This window comes from Pantherophis guttatus, chromosome 3 (assembly GCF_059756535.1).
Source record: "Pantherophis guttatus breed Tessera chromosome 3, ASM5975653v1, whole genome shotgun sequence".
In the NCBI taxonomy this organism is placed as follows: domain Eukaryota; kingdom Metazoa; phylum Chordata; class Lepidosauria; order Squamata; family Colubridae; genus Pantherophis; species Pantherophis guttatus.
Genome location: NC_142065.1, coordinates 31440370 through 31458575, shown reverse-complemented (window position 1 = coordinate 31458575; position 18206 = coordinate 31440370). Strand labels below are relative to the sequence as shown.

The 18206-nt window shown below is 35.8% G+C and overlaps 1 protein-coding gene across 4 annotated transcripts; it reads left to right on the top strand.

Annotated features, from left to right (window-relative positions):
• Positions 1-301: 301 nt before the first annotated feature.
• On the top strand, positions 302-17888 carry IFT52 (intraflagellar transport 52). Of its 4 annotated transcripts, XM_034413977.3 has the most exons (15): positions 318-449; positions 987-1104; positions 2795-2919; positions 3105-3192; positions 3602-3731; positions 5351-5426; positions 5528-5599; positions 5756-5882; positions 7201-7287; positions 7868-7936; positions 11246-11400; positions 12362-12449; positions 12843-12951; positions 15461-15606; positions 17805-17888. In XM_034413977.3, exons 3-15 carry the CDS (start codon positions 2801-2803, stop codon positions 17847-17849), a joined length of 1311 nt encoding a protein of 436 aa, XP_034269868.1. In that variant the 5' UTR covers positions 318-449; positions 987-1104; positions 2795-2800; the 3' UTR covers positions 17850-17888. The 4 variants fall into 4 exon arrangements, with proteins under 4 accessions (XP_034269867.1, XP_034269868.1, XP_087745313.1 ...); XM_034413976.3 differs by lacking the exon at positions 987-1104 and having other exon boundaries at positions 302-449; XM_087889187.1 differs by lacking the exons at positions 318-449; positions 987-1104 and adding an exon at positions 558-576.
• Positions 17889-18206: the final 318 nt, after the last annotated feature.

The window sequence follows — 18206 nt, the reverse complement described above, 5'->3', positions numbered from 1 at the left end:
TCTTAGAAAGCGTAAACAGCTATAGATTTGCAAGCAAATAAGCCAGGAGAATTAACAGAAATTCTAAATTCTAGATAATATTCTTTAATTGCTGCTTGTTCGCGTTAACGGCGGGGACAGAGAAAACATTTCCCCCCTTCTTCTCGCGATGGCAGATTCTCACAAGCTCCCCCTATTTCCAAGAGTGGAGGATTCCGCCCGCGAAGTTCCAAGTCTGCGAGTCTTCTTAACATTCCCGGATCAAATGTCATCAAACCTCTCAATTTTTGTCCCCGCCCCCCGCCCCCACCTCCGGAGGTTTACAGTGAAGCCGCGTTCTGCGCACGCGCAGGAAGAGAATCGCGTTGCTAGGGTGGAGCGGCCCTTAGTTACCGCGTGTTGCTGCTGCCGCCGCCGCCGCCGAGGTTTCCTAATCGAGGAACCGCGAAAAAATGGTGGCGACTCCACAGGTAAATGAATTTCCTTGGAAGGGAAAGGGTGATTAGTAATACGGTGGAGACTCAACTATAAGCGCTCGTTTGCCGTCCTTGCATCTGTGGTCCATTGACATGGAGGAAAACCGGGCTGGCCTTGCGGGTGCGTACAAGCCCTCTCGAACGTCCCTTTTTTAGGGGTTGTTGGAAGATGGTTTTTGCAGTGCTTGTGCTACCTCAAAGAGGAGGTTCTCCCATTTTTGCGTAAATTTTATTCCTTAATTCCTCCCAGTCCCAGCCGTTGCAGAAGTATTAAAGCAGGGGTCTCCAATCTGGGCCACTTTAAGACTTGTGGACTTCAACTCCCAGAATTCCTCAGCCAGATTGGAGACCTCTGTATTAAAGTATGCCTGATGAACTGCCGGCTCTTCCAACTGTTGCCGCCGCCAAGGATGCTGGGAACGGTAGTTTAGCAACTTTTGGAAAAACGAGATTCCCCACTCCTGAATTAAACGGATGCAAAGAGCCTCCTCTTCCTGCCTGAAAAAAAGGAAATCTTTTTTTTTTCATCAGCCCTTTGATGGAGAATATGTGGCAACACTTCCTTAGCAAGAAGTCTTTAACATCAGGGTGATGAACAAAAAAACCTCATCGAGTCCAAGGGTCTTTGGACACTTCATTTCTCTAGAAGGTAGGCATGCTGAATGTCTCTTTAATCCCCTGTTAGCAACATAGGGACACACCCACAGAGAACATGATAATTTCCCTCTCTGTGTGGACATATAGTCATAAAATAATTTTAATATAGAACAGTAGTTTTTACTACCGTTGGAGATGTTTTTTTTAACTATGGTTTGTTGCAGAACATAAACTTATAATGGTTTTTACCCCATGTTAATGCAGAAGCAAAGAGGCCCGCTGTGGTTTAGGATTACCAGATTTCTGAACAGGCCAAATTGCTCACAGACAAATTAGAAAGGGGTAAAGGAGGATACACTATTTAACTTTCTTGGCATCGGGGACCAAAAAAAGTCATGGGTCTACATGAATATGAAATTATTTTTTCTAGCATCAGAAATACTGGCTTTTGAATGTCAAGAATGTGCAAGAATGGGTTAGGAGAAAATGGTTGGTATGTAACTGATTAAAGTTGGATCAATTTCAGTGAGAACTTGTTAAGTTGCAGTGACTATATATTTTTTGGGGGTAGAAGGTTTTGCTGCAGAGAAAAGCTGCTCAGGAAGAGATAGCTTGTACAGTAGATACTAAAAAAGCCAAACAATATTTACTTTTAATGCTGTGCCTGCCAGATGGAGGACATTAGGACAAGTTGTCCTTGAATTAAAGGCTGGTTCAGGCATAATTTAGGGCTATCCTAAAAAGGATGATGTGTCCTGATGTCCTCCTTTTTTTAGGATAGCCCTAATTATGCCTGAACCAGCCTTTAATTCTGTTCCTCAAGGATAGGCATAGATTGATCAATATAATTCTATTTTTCTAGCTGCAAATGCATAGTTACATTGCACAAATTGTGGAGTTCTATAGGAATATAATTCATGGTTTTTCACCAAGAATTGTAATCCAGAAAAGATGCTGAGAATTACATTAAAGAGCATACTATTTTCTTTCCTGCAGCTATAATTCTCAGAATCTCTTAAAGTTTTTGAAGTTGTTTTGTAAATATGACCTCTATGTTCTAATAATATATTTTTGTCAATTTAAGATAATTTCATAACAGTTGTCTATGACTAAATCAATATTTGTTCATTGGTGGAATGCCTGGAAAAAATAATATTTAAATAAAGTTTTTTTCACTTTTGCTTAAAAGGAAGTTGGGAGATGCTTTTTTGCTTTAAACAGAGGAATTATGAATTCTTAATTTCCTGTAAATTATATAGCAATAGGATTTTTCACACCTCTCTTTCTGTCCTCCCCCCAACAGGGAAAATTTCAATGGGCAATAAGGATGTATTTCAAATTGAACTCTAACAATGGAATTTTGGATATCCTAATTCCCAACATGCCATTTTCACATTATATGCATACTTGGTTCCCTTAATTGCAGGACTTTAAGAGTACATTATGTAAATATAGTGTTTTTAGTGAGAAAATATAATTATTATTTGTTATAATGGGACTATTAGTTCAATTTTCACTCTCATAATTTCATTTATTCATTTATTCATTTATTTGTTGAATTTATATGACTCCCCATCTCAAATAAATACTCAAATACTCTGCGCATCTAATAATATTGTTTAATCTTTTTTAAAAATACTATACTGCATATTAAGCTAGAGAAAATATACAGTAATTGATATTTTATAACATTAATTTGCTGTTCCTTTGTTTATGTAATTGTACTTTTTTTCATCTTTAAGATAATTATGGAAGGAGATCTTCGGAATATTATTATCTTCAATGCTTCCAAAAAGGAAATTTTTACTATGAACAGTGGTTATAGGATTTTACAAAAAAAACTTCGTAGTAACTGGAAAATACAGAGGTAGGTGGAATTCATCGTATTTTATGTCTTTTTTGAAATCTGTACTTTGTTCTGATTAATAAATTAATCATGTATATTAATAAATTAATATACATGTCATAAAGTTTTCCTTAAAACAGATTGTTGTTGTTGTTTTTTTGATTTTTTAAATGGTGGAATAAGATTTCTTGTTTACTTGTTCCTAGCTTAAAAGATGAACTCACTTCAGAGAAACTTTCAGGAGTAAAACTATGGATTACTTCAGGACCCAGAGAAAAGTTTACAGCTGCTGAAGTATGTGCTAGCATTAAATACATTATCTGTTTATTGTTCAGAGGTTAATGATATCTTAAATATTGAGAAGGACTTAAATATTCATCATAAGATTTATATTTTGGTGGAGAAACAAAATGGTTTTCTGTGTACATTTTGCTATATGCCAAGGAACAGATTGTTTATTAGCTTGTAAATTTCTGTTTGACTTTTTAAAATATAATAAAATTGTAGGATTAATCTGATCATTTTCTTATTAAAAATAGATGAGATTTTGGAAATATTAAAAAATATAAATATTACAAGTCATGTAGTATGACTGTTTTAATATTCAAGATTGTCTTAATATTCTTATTGACTAAGAAAAAAGTTTGAAACCAACTTTGTATCAATAAGACTAGTTTTTTTCTGCTTGTTATTTCCTTCTCAGTTTGAAGTTCTAAAGAAATACCTAGAAAGTGGTGGGAATATCTTGGTGATGCTGGGAGAAGGTGGTGAATCTCGTTATGATACTAACATCAACTTCTTATTAGAAGAGTTCGGGATCATGGTCAATAATGGTAATTAATTAACATGAAAAAGATTTGCTACTTTAACAGTTTTCAAAACGTATCCAAATTCCTAGTTCAAAATAGAAAACAAATTATAACTCAATATCTATTTCGACATCTTTTATATTTGTCTGAAAAAGAAAGGTAAATTTGGTTGTAGTTTTGACAAGTGTTTTTATTCTTAATATCTGTTGATTTTGGAAATAATCCTGTTCAAGAACATATACCGTATTTTTTGGTGTATAAGACACACTCCCCCCCCCCCAAGTGGGTGGAAATGTCTGTGCATCTTATATAGCGAATGTTGCTGAGGCCCCACCCACCCGCCGGCCCCCACCCACCAGCCTCTGCCTCCCAGCAATTTGCCTCCTTGCAGCAAACAGCCTGGTCAACTTCAGCACAGCCTGATTTAGCACGAGCAGCTGATTGGCGGTTGGATCTGCCTCCCGGAATACCACCTATCAGCTGTTCCAGGCTGCGGGGATCGCAGCCACCCATTGCCACTGCCATCTATTGCCACCTCTGCGCACTCATTTTCGACCTGTTCCAGGCCATATCCCCGCCACCTGGAACGGGCTGAAAATGGGACGTGCGGAGGCCAAAAATGGGGCGCGCGGAGGTGGTGATAGGTGGCAGCGGTGGTGGCGATCCCCGCAGCCTGGAACAGCTGATAGGCGGTATTCTGGAAGGCAGATCCAACCGCCAATCAGCTGCTCATGCTAAATCAGGCTGTGCTGAAGCTGACCAGGCTGTTTGCTGCTTGCTGCAAGGAGGCAAATTACTGGGAGGCAGAGGCAGATTTTTTTCCCCTGGTTTCCTCCCCAAAAGCTAGGTGCATCTTATAGTCCAAAAAACATGGTAACTATCTTTATGTGACTTTTTCATTGCATTGATTTTATATTATTTCAATTTATTGTCTGTTTTATGTTATGGTAAAACTACTTAGAGATACCACTGTATGGTATACTGTGACGACTCTTCTTAATTGTACATATTTTGGTATTTTTTTAATGATTTCTATAAGCTGTCAAGAATCTGATTGACTTCAGGCAGTTAGATAAGTTTTAGGAATGAATGAAACAAACATAGATATAAGAAGCAGTAAATAAATGTATTAAATAAATAATATTACATTTACATCTGAATATGTCGTATTTGTTATGGTTGCTCTCCTAATAATTGGACAGTATGATTTTTAGTTAAACATATGTTGCTATACTGCTTTTGTTGCTATGGCTATTCCATTTTGGCTGTAACTTTCCTACATATTAAAATATCAGCAACCTATTCCACTTTCCATACATACATAATAAGTTCTAGCATGAGATAACAGAAGGGCCTTGGTTTATAGTGAATAGCATGCCAAGCTGCAGTGTGCTTGGAATAATAGCAGTGCCCACAGCATGAAAGCAATGAAAGACAGCTGGTACAATGGACCTACTAAAGAGAGTTCCTGTACCACCGCACCTCTCTCATTTAGTTTAACTGCATTTTTACTTTGCTAGAATTGTATATCCACCACTGACCATAGATTCATGATTTGAAATGGAATTAATTATGGCCATGAAATGGAATCTCTATTTTGAAGCAACACACTTCAGTAACTATTTGTTTTTCTTTCATTTAAGATTCTGTGGTGAGAAATGTATATTATAAATATTTCCATCCTAAAGAAGCCTTGGTGTCTAATGGAGTTTTAAATCGGTAAGTCATTTGTGGATAATAAGTCATTTCAGGCAAATTTTATTTAAATCACTGTATTATAAAATATTAATCTCAGTTGATTTTGTATTTCCCCCAATAAGGGAAATCAGCAGAGCTGCAGGAAAAACAGTGACTGGGATAATAGATGAAGATACTGGTGGAAATGATTCGCAGTAAGTATCCTGTATGCTACATTGAGCATGTTGGGTTTTTTTTAAGTGAGAGACCATTTTTATAGGGAAGTATTGTTACAGTATATTGTATCTGGAAATGCACAATGCTGCAATGTTTTAAAATTGGCAATGGCATTCTTTGCATCCTTTTTCTAGGGCTCTGACTTTTGTATATCCGTTTGGTGCTACATTAAATGTGATGAAACCTGCAGTGGCTGTTCTGTCTACAGGCTCTGTGTGTTTTCCTCTTAATAGACCCATTTTGGCTTTTTATCCTTACAAGGTACATTACTGAGTTACAACTTCTGTCCAACTTTAGTTCTTTATGATAAAATATATTTCCTCTGTATTTTGTCATTTGAAAATACTATGACATGGTTTCAAACAAAAGGATATTAACAAGTACTCTATTCCCTTGCCCACCTGCTTTAGTAATTGTTAAAAATAGATACTGCTATCGTTAAAACACTTTAAAGTTGTGGGGGAAATTCCAGCTAGACTGGAAGGAGGTGTTAAGGAGTTTAGTCTTTGCACTGCAGAAAGCAGCATAGGCCTAACCAACCCCAGAATCCCTGATGCCTTATCTTATCCTTATCTAGGGAATGCAGTCAGTCAGGTGAGATTCTTCTAACATAGAGGACTAGCAATAACAAAACAATCACTTCATAAACGCATGGCCCAACATAGGAGAACAAAGCTATCAGGACTAGATTTAGCAATCTTATCTGTATTTAAAAGACAAAGGCCACTTTTTTGAAGACAGCAAGTCCACATTTTGGACAGAGAGGACCCCTGGTTTGAAAGAGGGGCCAAAGAGGCCATCTATGTCAAAATTGAACAGCCCTCTCTCAACAGAGGAGGAGGGCTATGACATTATCTTTCACTAGTCTACAACACAGTCCTCTCAGCAGTTCCAAGAAAGCTCCATACCAGTGATGGGTTCCAACCGGTGTTACCACCGGTTCTCTTCGCGCACGTGCTTTGCGTGTCCTTAGAAATTGGTATTATTAAAATCTAGACCTAGGTCTCAAGGCCTAGATATCATCTATTTGCAGTTGACCAGATCAGAATACAGACGTGTGTGTGTGTGTGTGTGTGTGTGTGTGTGTGTGTGAGAGAGAGAGAGAGAGAGAGAGAGAGAGAGAGAGAGAGAGAGAGAGATGCAGTATTATACATTTGTGTGTGTGTAAATGAAGTGAGTGTTGGAGGATTTTTTTAAAAACCAAATGTGCCTATTATAGGGCTGTATCTGTTGTCTGTTTCTCAGATCAGTTAAAACGAACAAGGAGATATGGAACCTTTGTGTATGCTGTTAATTTTTTTAATGGCTCAAGAAAAGTAAACTTAAAAGTGGTGCCTTACTTAAATCCTGATTAATCCTTGTTTGCCAACAAAATGATGTTAATTTAAAATAATATCACAATAACCATAGCAATTGTTCAGATCTCTATGTTGATTAGTGGTTCTCTTCATTATATCACCTATAAAAAATATACCTCACTCTTAAAATTGAATCAACTTAATCTAGATAGCACATTTTAGATTTTCCCTTAGATGATTATAATTCATACATGTGCTGTCCTATGTTTATTATTTGATAGACTCAAGGTGGCAAATTAGCAGTATTGGGATCGTGTCATATGTTCAGTGATCAGTATTTGGAAAAAGAAGAAAATACCAAAATCATGGTGAGGCATTGTTTAATCTTATAATCTTATGTCTTTTCAAATGAAAGATTGGTAATTTTTTCCCCTGAAGCTCAGTGTAACAGAGCATATTCAAACCAATGCAGGTAGAAAGGTTTGCTGCTTTATCCTTTCCTTCAGACCTTTATTTATTATGTGTTCATGCATGTATGCATGGATTCATGAGTCTTAAATACTGCTTCAATCAAATATACTGTATTCTTGGTGTTTTTTTTTTTTTTTTTGATACACTGATGCTAAGCCAGCCAATTTTTGTGTTACATTTTTTCCTGAAAACCATTTTTTCTTTGTCCTTGACAGTTACAGTTACTTTAATTGGGGAGAATGCATTTAATGCAGATACAATATTTTCCAGGCAATTCAAGAACTTTTAAACACTTAATACTTGATTGCTAGGCCATACACTTAATTCACTAATATAATAAAAAGTTTTAAAGCCCATTAAAGGTAATCAAACTTTCACAGAGATAAAGGGAATGAAGGAATTGAATTGTGGGGCCAGGTTTTTAATGATAGTTGTTTAAATGCTTTACAAATGTTACAAATTTCTGTGGTTTCTTAGGAGGTACTTTTCCAGTGGCTTACAACAAATGACATTCACTTAAATCAGATAGATGCAGAAGATCCAGAAGTAAGTGTATAATGTATGTATATATGTTGATGTACATAACCTTTATTGCACAAACCATAAGTTGTTATAAAATATTACAAAAATTAAACGAATTCATAAGGCATCATGTAATGGAAATGATATATCATTTTTGCCACAAACAAATAAATTTGAAGAAGCAAGATATAATTATTTTCAGATAAATATTTGGAATGTAAAATTAGTTTTTTTAAAAAATTATTTTTAATTTGATTTATATGCCGCCCTTCTCCAGAGACTCAGGACGGCTTACAATGCGTTAAGCAATAGCCTTCATACTTTTATATATTTATACAAAGTCAGCTTATTGCCCCCGCAATCCGGGTCCTCATTTCACCTACCTTTGAAAGGATGGAAGGCTGAGTCAACCTTGAGCCTGGTGAGATTCGAACTTACAGTAATTGCAGACAACTGGTGTTAATCACAATGCTTAGTCTGCTGAGCCACCAGGCTCTTATTAGTTAGTTAAAAAATTAGTGCAACGTTTCGTACTTACATGTGATTTTTCTTTTTAGTGTAATTGTAAGCCTTAAAGAAATTAAAGCTATATAGATGTAACGAATAAATTTCAGGTAAAAATATAATTCCTACTGGTAAATTAAAGGAAGATATCAAAGGCTAATTTTAAAAAACATAATAGTTAGGTATAGGTAATCAGCTGGACAAATACCTACATTTACCTTTAACCATAATTCTTTAAAATAAGTGATCAGCAGAATCAAAAAGGAGGCTGCAAGAACTGCTTAAACGCAGATTGAGGCATATTGTGCGGACCGTAGAACATCACTTAGCAACATTCTGTGAGATGGAGTCAGGCTGAACTGATAATAACAGCTGGAGGATTGAATGGAAATAGCAACTCCTGCCGAGCTTTATCCTAGTAGAAGTAATACAAAACAACATGATTCAGCATCCGAATTGTTCCTCCACTGCAGAAGTACAACTTCCACTCAAGCTGAGCATATCAATATCTCCCCTCAGTAACATCCCAACATTGGTGGGAGGACATTAACTTTGATCAAAGAAAACTTCTCCTGAATTTAGGTTTGTTACTTGGTTGAAGTATTTTACTGGGCAGATTAGATGAGTAGATCTACTCAGAAACATAGACAAAGATGATAGGTCAATTTGTATGTTAAATCCAGAGGAGGCTACTTAAGAGTGGATAGTACTTATTCAGAGCCTTTGAGAACTCAAATAATTTTAGTTTCTCATAGAATACTTGGTTCCAAGAAGAATTAAAGTTCTCAACCAGTATTAGAGGAGCTAGACCAGTAGGAAAGAGTAACTTAAGCCGGTCAGAAAATGTCCAAGTCAATGTTTCAGTAATATGGCATCGAACTGACTTTACTGTACTTTACCATATTAGATTAAATTAGATGGGAAGATGGTCCTTAGAAATTGGTACTGTACCCTTTTTGAGAAGAATGACCTGAATGGGCCCATCTGAGCTCCAAAGAGAAATTCACCATGGGCCTTGTCCATAAAAAACTTTGAGCACAACAGATGCAAATTGAATTCCTTTTGAAGAAAAGAGGGGGGGGGGAAGGAGATTTAAGGCTGATTTTTCTGCATTTAGGATAACATAATTGGCATGGGGCTTAGAGTTGCTTCAGTACTTGAATGACTTAACAAGTTCTATTGGATGATTATTTAATTACAAAAACCATAACTTTTGTTTTAAAATAGTTGATTTCAGACATTTGTCCTCAGCAAAAGTCAGCAACATTGTTCATAGAGGTGATTGCTTTTCTGGTATAATTCTAAATCTTTAAAAAATAGTGGCATCAACCTGCATGCATTATGTATTATTGATATCAGCCTCCCTTTTTTTAAAAAAAAAAGCTTTGTAAATAACTGTTGGGAGTCACAATATATCTACAAATCTAAACAATTATGAAGCAAATCTTCTGAGATTATACAATCAGGGCAAATTGTCAGAAGACTACTAGAGCATGAACTACTTGTGGAAAAAAAATACATTTTCTCTCAGTAAGAATTCATCTAGACATGTTTGCACTAAAGTGTCCCAAGAATCTTGTGGGTTTTATTCCATGTAAGTTTCTAAATGGAGGTGTTATCCCTGTATTTTGCCTTGCCTTGTGTAGCATGATTCTATGACATATAATGAAGATCTATTTTTTCTCTGACCCACCTTTAGCCATACCACAAAGAGCAAAAATATGCTTCAAAATGAAATTTTTAATCACATAGATGCCCTTTCCTATTTTTTGATTTTAAAATAGGACCACTATACAGGACATGTTTAATAGCTTTAAACCTTTTACAATTGGGAGAATCATGCCACTCCTTATTGAAATGTTATAATTACCATAGCCAAAGTTTCAATATTTTGTTATGATCTTTGAACTAATTTAGATTATATTTATTTATTTTATTTTATTTACTTTATTAGATTTTTTATACCGCCCTTCTCCCACAGAACTCAGGGCCGTGACATGTTGTCAGATTCAGTATTTGGCCTGACTAATAACTTGTCACAATTTAAGTTAAAAGTTTTATTTAAGCAAATAAATAAATTGTGCTTTATTTCAGTGTTCAATGCTTCCCTTTCACTACCACCTTTCCAAGTTGGATTTCACAACAAAAAATAAAATAATTTTACAATCAATGTTTACATGAGTATATTCCGAACAAAGTATTTTGTTATTTAAAGCCATTTGTTATTCAAAAGTTTTGCATTAGGAGATGTATTTGCTCATAGTGTGAAAATGGAACAGATTGGTTTTGAATTCAGGTAGTCCTCAAATTACAACAATTTGTTTAGCAACCATTTGAAGTTACCCAGCACTGAAAAAAGTCACTTATAACCAGTCTTTGCACTTAGGACTGTTGCAGCATCCCCACAGTCATGTGATTAAAATTTGGGCGCTAGGCAACCAACGGTTGTGGTGCCCCAGAGCTAAGTGATTTGTCATTTATAACCTTCCCAGCTATCTTCCAACAAGCATAATCAGTGGGGAATCTGGATTTGCTTCATGACCATGTGATTCAGTAAAGAACTGCAGTGATTTGCTTAAGATCCATGAGAAAAAAGATTGTAAAATCGGGTGTCCTTCACTTAACAACTGTCTTGCTTAACAACATATTCTGGTCCCAATTGTGGCTGTAAGTCTAGGATTACCTGCATATTGTTAAATTTAGCATCTTGACTAGAAATTAAAATAGACTTATTTTATATTTACATATCTTCACTGTATATTAGATATGTAAATATCTTAACACCCATTTTTTTTAATCCCAGCTGCTACTTTGCTTTTTTGTTTTCAGATTTCTGATTATACAATGCTTCCTGATATAGCCACTTTGTCGGAACGGTTACGAGTTTGTCTGCAAGAGGGAGATGAGAATCCACGAGACTTTACAACACTGTTTGATATGTCTATTTACCAACTAGATACTACAGCGCTTCCAAAAATTATTAAGTCAGCATCTGAGAGTATTTGTTATTCTTAAAATAATAGCTTATTTTTAAAAAACACAATAACAAATTGGATTTCAATATTGCATGCATTGGCATAGAAATCTAAAATCTATAAATCTACAATGTATATATAATTGTGGTCTATTTTGGATAGGTAGCAATGAATATTATAATATTCAGAAAACACTCAAGAAAGCAAACAAATAATCCATCAATGGACTTCCATGTGTGCACCAGAATGTTTTAAAGTTTTATAAGAGTTGAGCTATATTAGCCCAGATCCAGAAAGAGGAGCAAATAATAATGGGCTGTGGCCAGGAAAGTTTCTTTTTCTCTTCTGTGCAGAATATTGTTTCCCAGTGGAATTGTGAGAAAAGTCCTGGATCTATGGTTGTTCTTGCTGTGCTACTTGTTGACTGATACCCATGTTTCCTCAGTGCAACACTTAGCACAGCAATCTCTTCTTTGTTTATACATCTCCTTAAGAATTAGTTGTAACTTTTTAAAAACCAAAACTTCTCATTAGCCTGTTTCTTGATACTATGTTTATTCTAAGAATTATCATTTCTGGACTATGTCCTTAATATATAACACCCTTTTCCTTATTGACCAATAGTACTTCATTGCTCAAGTTCTATAAGTCTTCTAAGTTTCTATTTCTGCATCAAAATCTTTAGAATTTTAGATTTTGATGCAAAAATAGAATATTTTCAATTGTACAGGTCAGAATATTAACCTTATGTGAAGTCCACAGGGTTATTGCAGTATAGTCCTAATCAGAGTTATTTTGAGGTTGCCTCAGTTGTGTTTAGGAATATACTTTCAGTAATATTATGTTCCAAATTATCAGTTTGATGTTTTACATTTATTATCAGTAATAATTCTGTAATATTATGTTCCAAATTATCAATTTGATGTTTTACATTTATTATCAGATTATGTAAGCTAACTGTATTCTACAGGTCTTATGAACAGCTGAATGTGAAATATGAACCACTTCAGCTAATTCAGCCACAGTTTGAAACACCTTTACCTGCACTCCAGCCAGCAGTGAGTAACAATGTCATTTGTTGTTACTACAATAAAATAAGTGTATAGGGAAAACAAGTATTTTGATTCTGGATATAAGATTTGATCCATTAGCAAAAAATAGCTAGAATACATAAGTTAAATTAAGGGGTCAGTATTACAAAAGATGGATAGGAGGCACATTATAAGACACTAGAATACCTGTAGTAAAGGTGAATCAAGTGTCTGAGGGAAAGGCTAAAATTTTAGATAAAGGCTAACAGAAATAAAGATTTTTAGTAGGTTATATATAGAACAGCTAATTGCTTTCTCATGGATATTAAAATGCTTTTATTAGTATCCTACACCAATATTCCTTTTTTTGAACAAATAAGGACAAATCAGACATTTTTGTTTCATCCTTTTGCTTATTAGGTTTTTCCACCAGCCTTCAGAGAGTTGCCTCCTCCCAGCTTGGACTTGTTTGATTTGGATGAAACTTTTTCTTCTGAGAAAGCTCGTCTCGCCCAAATAACAAATAAGTGTGAGTAGTTCAAACATTTGTGGTGAGTTTGCTAAGCTAATTTGCAGAATGATTGAGTACTTCAACAACTTGAATCCTCCACAATGGGCTATGATTTCAAATTAAGGTTGGTCAAATTTGCATCTATAATTTTCTGTTGTTTTCTCTAGAAGTATTAATTTATGAATAGTGAATATGGGGTTGGGGGTTGGGAGGTGTTACACAAATATATCCAAATAACAATTTCTCCATGTCTGGGTTTATGGTAGAAGTAATTTTGACCTGTTATTTTAACAGTTTATGTTAGGGATCCTATATTTTAGGATTGCTATATTTGATACAAAAAGTCTATTTTGAAAATCTTGCAATTGGAGAAGAAAGCATGAGGAACAAAGCCATAAATTCTTGATCAGGAGAGACTTTCCCACAAACTTAGACATGGAAATTCTGTTATCACTACTTTTAGAGTAGGGGTGTCAAACTCACGTTGTGTCGTCGTCACATGACGTATCGGGACTTCTTTCCCCTTCGCTAAAGTGGCCGTGGCTAGCGTGGGCCAGGAGTTTGATAGCCCTGTTTTAGAGAGATCAATAGGGTTGTTAGACCACTTTGGGTTTTTAAGATGATCAGAAGTATTGTAGCTAGACCACCTATTCAAGAGAAATGTGAAGTATTGGCAGGTGGTACATCTGTTATTGTATTCAATTTGGCCTTTGATTTAAAGTACCCTTTTCTTGATTTAGTCCTTAGTTTTAAATCTCTAGCAAAGTGATTTCTAATTCACATAATTTCTTAACATCTATCAAGACTTAAATCTTTAAGGCATACATTTTAATTCATTTTTAAACATAACTGTATCTGTGCTATAGTTCCCATGATTTTTTAAAAAATGGAATTGTTTTGATAAACTAAATCTAGTTTTGATAGTAAATCATATTTGGTTATGAATTGCTTTTAAAATATGAAAGTAAACTGGAATAATGAGACACTATATGCCTAAATGACTATAGAATATTGGGACAATATTTCTGTGATAATAGAAAAATCTGTATAATAAAGATAGATTATTGATATTATTCAGAGAAAACGTATAAAGTTATTGCAATATATGATTAGTGTTATAAACAAAATAAATAAAATTATACAATAGGTTAGAAACAAACAGAAGTCATCTATTATATGTGGAATTGTCTATTATTACTTGTATGTAATGAATACAACAAGAAAATATATTTCATTATGGCGTTCCATTAGATCCTCTGGTTTATTTTTTAGTTGTACAGATTAATTTGTTCAACAAACTCATAAGCAATAAGTTTTAAAAATAGTTTTGCATGCAAAATATGAAAGATTGTTGATGTTGCTGTCAGTAAAATAATAGTTACAAAATATGTAATAATTTGTCATTATAGCAGAGTCCATAATTTATAAGAGAGTGGTTGAAAATAGATGAAATATATAAGATAATTATTTAGGCTTTATTGAATTTTATAAAACTTATTTCAGCCAGAGGTGGGTTGCTGCCAGTTTGGACCGGTTTGGGTGAACTGATTGTTACGATTCTGCGCAGTTCAGTGAACCAGAAAATCCCACCACTGGCTGACCCTGCCCACCCAGTCACATGACCACCCAGCCAGTCATTAGGGCAGAGAACCGGTTGTTAAAAATTTTTTAGCCCACCACTGTTTTCAGCCAAAGTTCAATAGCAATTTCATCTTACCAATTATTTCTATTATTGCTTATAAGTAGACTTTACTTTACTTACTTTACTTTTATTTTATTTATATACCGCCCTACTCCCGAAGGACTCAGGGCGGTGAACAGCCAACAGTAAAATACATACATACGAAATTTAAAAAGCAGAGATAAAATCGAAGTAAATAGTTTGGCCCAGACAAATTTAAAACCCCAATCAATTTAAAACGATTTAAACTTTGAATATTAAAAATACTAAAAAATATTTTAAAATGTTAAAAATGTTTAAAAAGAGGGAGAAAGTTAGGCCAGGCCCACCTGGTGAAATAAAAAGGTCTTTAGAGCGCGGCAGAAGGTGTGCAGATCCGGGATCCTCCGTATCTCCGGGGGGAGCTCGTTCCAGATAGTAGGTGCCCCCACAGAGAAGGCTCTCCCGCTGGGGGTCGCCAGTCGACATTGTTTGGCCAACAGCACCCAGAGGAGCCCCTCTCTATGAGAGCGTACCGGCCGGTAGGAGGCCGTTGGTAGTAGTAGGCGGTCCCGCAAGTACCCAGGTCCAGACCTGTTGCTCAAAGCAACAAATGTGTGAACATTGGATAGAATGACAGATAACACTTATTAATGTTTTATGTGAAAAAAACCCCACAGTTGCTGTTAACTATCTCTTTCACGTACAATTGTGCCAATGTTTTTTATCAATTATAAAAACAGATGTTTCAAATGATTTTATGTTCTTTAGAAGATGAGGCTTTATAAAGTCTTTACAGAAATAGGTACCATGGGTCCAATTAATATTTGCATCTATGTGTAGTAATACTTCTTTGTATTTTATTAGGTACTGAAGATGATCTAGAATTCTATGTCAGAAAATGTGGCGATATCCTAGGGGTAACTAATAAACTGCCAAAGGAACAGCAAGATGCCAAGCATATACTGGAGCATATTTTCTTTCAAGTGGTGGAGTTCAAGAAGCTAAATCAAGTAATTATTAAACATTTTTCTTCCAGCCATATATAATGGTTTTACAGGTGGTCCTCATTTAACGACTACTCTTCAGCAACCATTCAAACATTTGATGGTGCTGAATGTGTAGTAGTTACCACTGATCCTTGTACTTATGGCTGTCACATCCCTGTGGTCACATGATCGCAATTTTCGCACCTGGCTCACAATTATGACTTTAAAGCATCCCATGGTCATGTGATTGTGGTTTGTGACCTTCTCTGATGTCTTCTGACAAAAAAATGTGGAAGCTGCTGAAAAGTCACAAATCGTGGTAATGTGACCCATGTGGTCGTCACTTAACGAGAGCAACTGGGATGGCCAGAACTGCTATTGCTAAGTGATGTGGACATGTGGCTTTTCAATTTAAGAGCTTGTCTGTCACTTAACAATGGATTGTCCAGCCCAATTAATGCAGACTCTGTACAGGAAAATAAAATTAGATTGTGGGGAAAGTGGATAGCTTATTGATCTTGGCATGCTAGTTTGGAAGTAGCATAATAAAACCATATACCTGTGTGTGTGTGCAAGAGTATGTCCGTGAAATATTTTTATGGTTCATTTAACCCTTAATTAGAAGATACACAGGGATGGTGATCACTGAGTATGTGGGAATTAAAATATATTTTACTTTTTGCTGATTTTTCAAATCATTGTTCATGGCCACATTTCTTTTTGTAGTACAGCTCCCAAGATACTATTTAAAGTTATGTGGCCCAAAGGAAGTCGCATACAGTTGAATGTAGTGATGTTCCCATATAGACTGCATTTATGTATTTCTTCCTTCCTCTTCAAATTTCACATCTAACTCTGGTGCATAAAACCAGGCTGCATTTTTTATTCATGACTGAAAACTAGGTAGAAATAAGTTACCATATTTTTCGCTCCATAAGACGCTCCGGACCATAAGATGCACCTAGCTTTAGAGGAGGAAAACAAGAAAAAAATATCTGCCTCTGCCTCTCAGCCCCAGGAGGTGGGTCGTCAGGGCTCCGCTCCATTGCACCCACCACCGGTCAGCTGAGCGACGGCTGAATTCTGGCCTCCTGCAGCCCTGTCGATCAGTGGGCTGGCCGACAGGAAACACCGCCATTGCTGTCTCCTCCATGCCTGCTGCCTTCACTGGTGAACACTGGAGCCTTGATCGGCGGTTGGATCGACCTCCCAGAATACCACTGATCAGCTGTTCTAGGATTGGTGCCGGTGATAGATGGCAAGTGCCGGTGAATGGCGCCAGCAATCCCTGCCACCTGGAACAGCTGATTGGCAGTATTCCGGGAGGTCGATCCAACCGCCGATCAGCTGCTTGACGGCGAAGGCTCCAGCGTTCCACAGTGGCGGTGAACGGTGGTGGCAACAAGCGGTGGTATATGGCGGTGGTGACAAGCAGCAGTGGCAAATGGCAGCGGTGGTGGCAAGCCGTTCCCTGCTGATGCCTGTCGCCACCACCGCCCCAACCTCCTCACCCCACCGCGGCCTGATCTGTGATGCAATATTCGCTCCATAAGACATACAGACATTTCCATCCACTTTTTTTTGGGGGGGGAGTGCATTTTATGGAGCAAAAAATACGATAGATTTTAGTCTTAACACCTTATGGTGCACCAAGGTTATATCTTAAAAGAGGGAGATGATGATTTGAGAAAACCTGAATGATACGTCTAAATTCCTTAATCATTTTAATTTGTTTATAGTATTTAGTATTTATTTCAAGTTGTTTTCATTAAGTATTTCACAACTGAACATAACTCTAATGCTATGAAAGCAGCCATATACTACCCAAAGTACAGTCTGTACAGCATTTTTATATGATACATCCAGAAGTGGTTAGTGTTATGCAAAGTATGTAATCTCTCCAGGGTCTCCTTATGAAGGTTATTATCTCTTTAAAAAGCAAATGCCATAGTGCAATGTTCCTCAGAATAGTTCTATGTACATTGATTTATATGACTAGGGAATATCCAGAATTTGAGGCAGTACAATACAGAGAAAAAAACAAAGTTAGGTAGTTAATAAGATGAGCTGAGTTGGTGATGAAGTATCTCTAAATATTCTTGTTTACTAAAGTCAATTTCAGATAAAAATATGTTCCAATGTTATTTTTAAAATTTTAAAAGCTAGGAATGGAGAGTCCATGATGATGTATGATGTACTTTATTTTTTCTCTTTTCTGAAAGGAACATGATATTGATACAAGTGAAGTTGGATTCCAGGGTTTCTGAAAAATCCAAAGTGTAAACAATGTCTTCTTTTTGGAAAAAGAATCATAATTTATTGAACAAGCACATGACAAATGACTGTTACCTGCCAATTTTCTATATCCACACTATGTTGTAAATATGAAGATAATCTAAAATTTTGAATGAGAAACTGTCTTAGAGGCAGTAATTTTGATTTATATATATATATATATATATATATATATATATATAATGTATATTTAATGTGTTTTTTAAATAAATCATTTGTACAATTTGAAATTCTTGTTTCTGATTAGTTCTCTAAAGATTCTTCTGAGCAATATAAATATGTATAATGGCTAGGGAAATGTGTGATAGTGATTAGTTATTGCAAGATAT